Source organism: Liolophura sinensis, chromosome 7 (assembly GCF_032854445.1).
Source record: "Liolophura sinensis isolate JHLJ2023 chromosome 7, CUHK_Ljap_v2, whole genome shotgun sequence".
In the NCBI taxonomy this organism is placed as follows: domain Eukaryota; kingdom Metazoa; phylum Mollusca; class Polyplacophora; order Chitonida; family Chitonidae; genus Liolophura; species Liolophura sinensis.
In genome coordinates, this window is record NC_088301.1 from 4,024,988 (window position 1) to 4,028,241 (window position 3,254).

Consider the following 3,254-nt stretch of genomic DNA (forward strand, 5'->3'; position numbering starts at 1 on the left):
TACTTTATATGGGCGAGCTAAAAACTCTTTACGATGGTTTTTGGTGTTGGAAGTTATAATTTAGATACATTTATCTTAAGATAACATTGATAAAGTGGACAAAAACTTAATTTTTCAAAGCCAAAAAGCAAGTTTTAAAATCGTATTTCAGATATTGACATGTCCGAAATGATTTTGTGAAATCGGCCCCATGTCTTAGCCTACAGGCAGCTAGTCAGCATGTACATTTTAACAGGAAATCGCTTAAGGCTAAGTCAAACCTGACATTCACTGTAAACCTTATTCTATAGATGAAATCTTCTCGAGTACAAATGCCTCAAACTCTGACAGAAACATATATATTTAGATCTTTATTACACAAAAAGTAAACTGAAGCCTAAAACATTTGTTTCTTTTTCTGAGAGGATCAATTGGATCCACAGTTTGCAGATTATTGATTTGTCTTCCAAAAGTACACGTGCAATTCCTCCACTGAATATAAGGCCTTGACCGACCTTGGCAAAATCACATTGAAACCGATATGGAAATCAAAATGGGGCACGAGCTCTTGTAATGTGGACAAAGACCCCCATTACAACTTCCGTTTTTCTGTAGGGACGATTGTAGTTCTGTGAATTTTAGGGTATAAAGTCTTTTTTTGCTCCCAGGCGTCCATTTTTGGTGCACAGGTGCATGCTTGGTATTAAAATGCTGGAAACTGTCTAAACTTTGAGGAGGTATGAGCTTTATTGATGAAAGTTTGAAATTCTGGGCGAGAGGACACAAGGTGTGAGGTAGTGATGAGGCTGCGAGTGACGTCCCCTTGGCGTTGCTAGGCACGCCTCCCAGCTGCCGGCATGGAAAGGTCCAGATTTTGACGGTCAACCTATGTCAAGATTTTTATGGCTTCTTTCTCACAGGCTGGGCCAGGTATGCACCAAAGCTTAATGGCCACGGAATGTTTGGGACTGAGCTACAGCGCTAGACGTTAACATTGTCGCTTATGGAAAATTAATCGGGGTCCGAGGCCATGTAATACTGTGTAACGGGAGACAACTAGTGTTTTCTTCCTGACCGGCCAAGAGTCGGCTAAAATGCCAGACTGACGACTGTCCTAAAACTGGACTCAGACATAGGTTAACAATACAACATGGAAATTTATTAAAGTAAGACGACCACAGCTAAATAAATCAAAACGTAACATTTAACAACGAATCTTAGTATCCCCTTTACGCGTCAACTATATTAATGCTTAATACTCGCATTCCAAATCTCTGTTATACTTCTGATCTTAACCCATTGTAGCCCCTCATCAGTGACACGAAATAACTATGCTTCGTTTCCAATGGGACCAAAATCACAATCACCGCTAGTCGGCGCTGAGCCATGTGTGTCACGCAATGTGTTTCACGCCCTATGTTTACACCAATGCCCTTATTTATCAAACGACTTAAGACTTAAGTAAAAAATTCAACCACAACTACAGTGAAAATGTTTTGCTGTAGCAAGTTTAAAATTTGTAAACCGAATCTTTACTGCAGAACAATGCACCAATCATAATTTGTGTTCTAATTATTTCTGAGTTTGGCTTTATAAAGCACTTTGAATTCATGACCTTAGTCTTATGTTGCTTTGTAAATACGAGCCCAGTATTGCACAAGCTACTTAGGTATAATAGAACCAAGTTGTTATACAGGTTTGGGTCAAAGGCCGTGGCTTTTGGAAAATGTCTTTTATCGTTCAGCAGGCTCTTAATGGTCTACATCAATGTCAACTCTATAGTAAACTTCACTGAAAACGAGGTCTAGTAACGTTTGAAGTAGACGAGTGATAAAATCATGACGAATATCAGAGTAAACTTGTGAGCGACATGCCCGGAGAAATGAGATAAAGTGTCAAGGCTGTTGTGAACGGTGTGGGGTCCCTCGAGACAGACGAAGAAGAGCGACAGCCACAGTGACAAGATTAGGGCTTCCTGCCATCCGCCCACCGACCAGTGTTGTCTACAAAAGAAATCAGCAGTTATTGGGTTCATCCGATTGTTGTTTAACGCTGCATTCAATAATTTCTCACTTATACGGAAGTACAAAACCACAACCTGATATATATAGTACATGTAAAATTCAGAAAATATCGTTACCATGGTAACTAGAATATGAGAGAGTGAACAATTTCCAAGTTTAAAATTTAAAAAGAAGTCCTTGGGAAAATAATCCGAATCAGCTGAACAATTTATAACTTCGTAATGCAAGAACAGAAACATCATGTAAAAATCTGGATGTTGGTAAGATTACCATAATCTGGAAAAACGTTGCTGGATGGATACTTTACATGTATTTATGTAATGCCAGTTACGATTAAAAAATTATTATTTTTATGGGATGACATATATGATAACAAATATATGAATCACAACTTCTATTTATTCAGCGTTAATTTGTATTAACTCATAAATTCTACGGGATGGTACAAAAATCAAAGCTATCAACCTCTTGCGACGTTATGTAGTTTCAAGAGAAAACCCACTGGAACCAAGTAGATTTACCTGAATGTAAAGTTCAAATATCATGAAATTAATGTAAGAATCGCTATATATATGTGCATGCTTTCTAACGTTTTTCACAGCTTTCTAACGTTTTTCACAACTTTCACAACAGATTGTACGCTAACTGATGTAGAGTTGTTCGATAAGCGTATATACATAGATTAATTCTTCTTACTCGATGACGTATTTGAGGAAGATGACGAGTCCCACGTCACAGATCAGCGCTGTTACGAGGTAGCGATCACCGAGTCTCTTCCCCAACACATGGCTGTTTGAATACAAGAGGGCGCTAACGGCCTCCCCCAGAACAACTGCTATCACCATGGCGACGTTAAAGCTGATGTGGAAATCCATGGCTGTAAAATAGGAATACGTGTCGAATAAAGAGATACGGTCATGTTAAAATCTACAACATTTACATATGAGCTTTATCCGTAATGAAAACCAAGTGAGTTAAGAAGAACATGACCATGTTAATGTGTGAGCAACAAATCCGCTCAAACGACAACCATCTCATCAGCCGACGTGGATCTATGATGTAGTTCTTAATAAGGAAGGCTCGAAGTCAACAGTTGCTAACGTTAGCTGCTCCAGATTCCATTAAACAGATGTGAATGACCTCATTTATGAAATTCGTGATAAATATACTTGAATCGAACTTTCGGAATCAGCATCGCTCGAATCTAACGACCTTTCCATTTACAGTAGCTAAATTTGTTTCTGAACAGTG

General features: G+C 38.6%; 1 protein-coding gene across 1 annotated transcript; it reads right to left on the reverse strand.

Annotated features, from left to right (window-relative positions):
• Nucleotides 1-334: 334 nt before the first annotated feature.
• On the reverse strand, nucleotides 335-3,039 carry LOC135471338 (uncharacterized). Its single transcript, XM_064750532.1, has 2 exons — nucleotides 2,700-3,039; nucleotides 335-1,982 (listed from the first exon to the last, which is right to left on the reverse strand). The coding sequence occupies exons 1-2, from the start codon at nucleotides 2,876-2,878 to the stop codon at nucleotides 1,784-1,786; spliced, it is 378 nt and encodes a 125-aa protein (XP_064606602.1). The 5' UTR covers nucleotides 2,879-3,039; the 3' UTR covers nucleotides 335-1,783.
• Nucleotides 3,040-3,254: the final 215 nt, after the last annotated feature.

What these genes read in the sequence shown, in the direction of transcription:
- LOC135471338 (XM_064750532.1), bottom strand. Translation starts at nt 2,878, where the DNA reads ATGGATTTCCACATCAGCTTTAACGTCGCCATGGTGATAGCAGTTGTT. An exon ending in TTCCTCAAATACGTCATCGA is followed by an intron (nt 1,983 to 2,699) that starts GTAAGAAGAATT and finishes TTTCTTTTGTAG; the next exon opens with ACAACACTGGTCGGTGGGCG.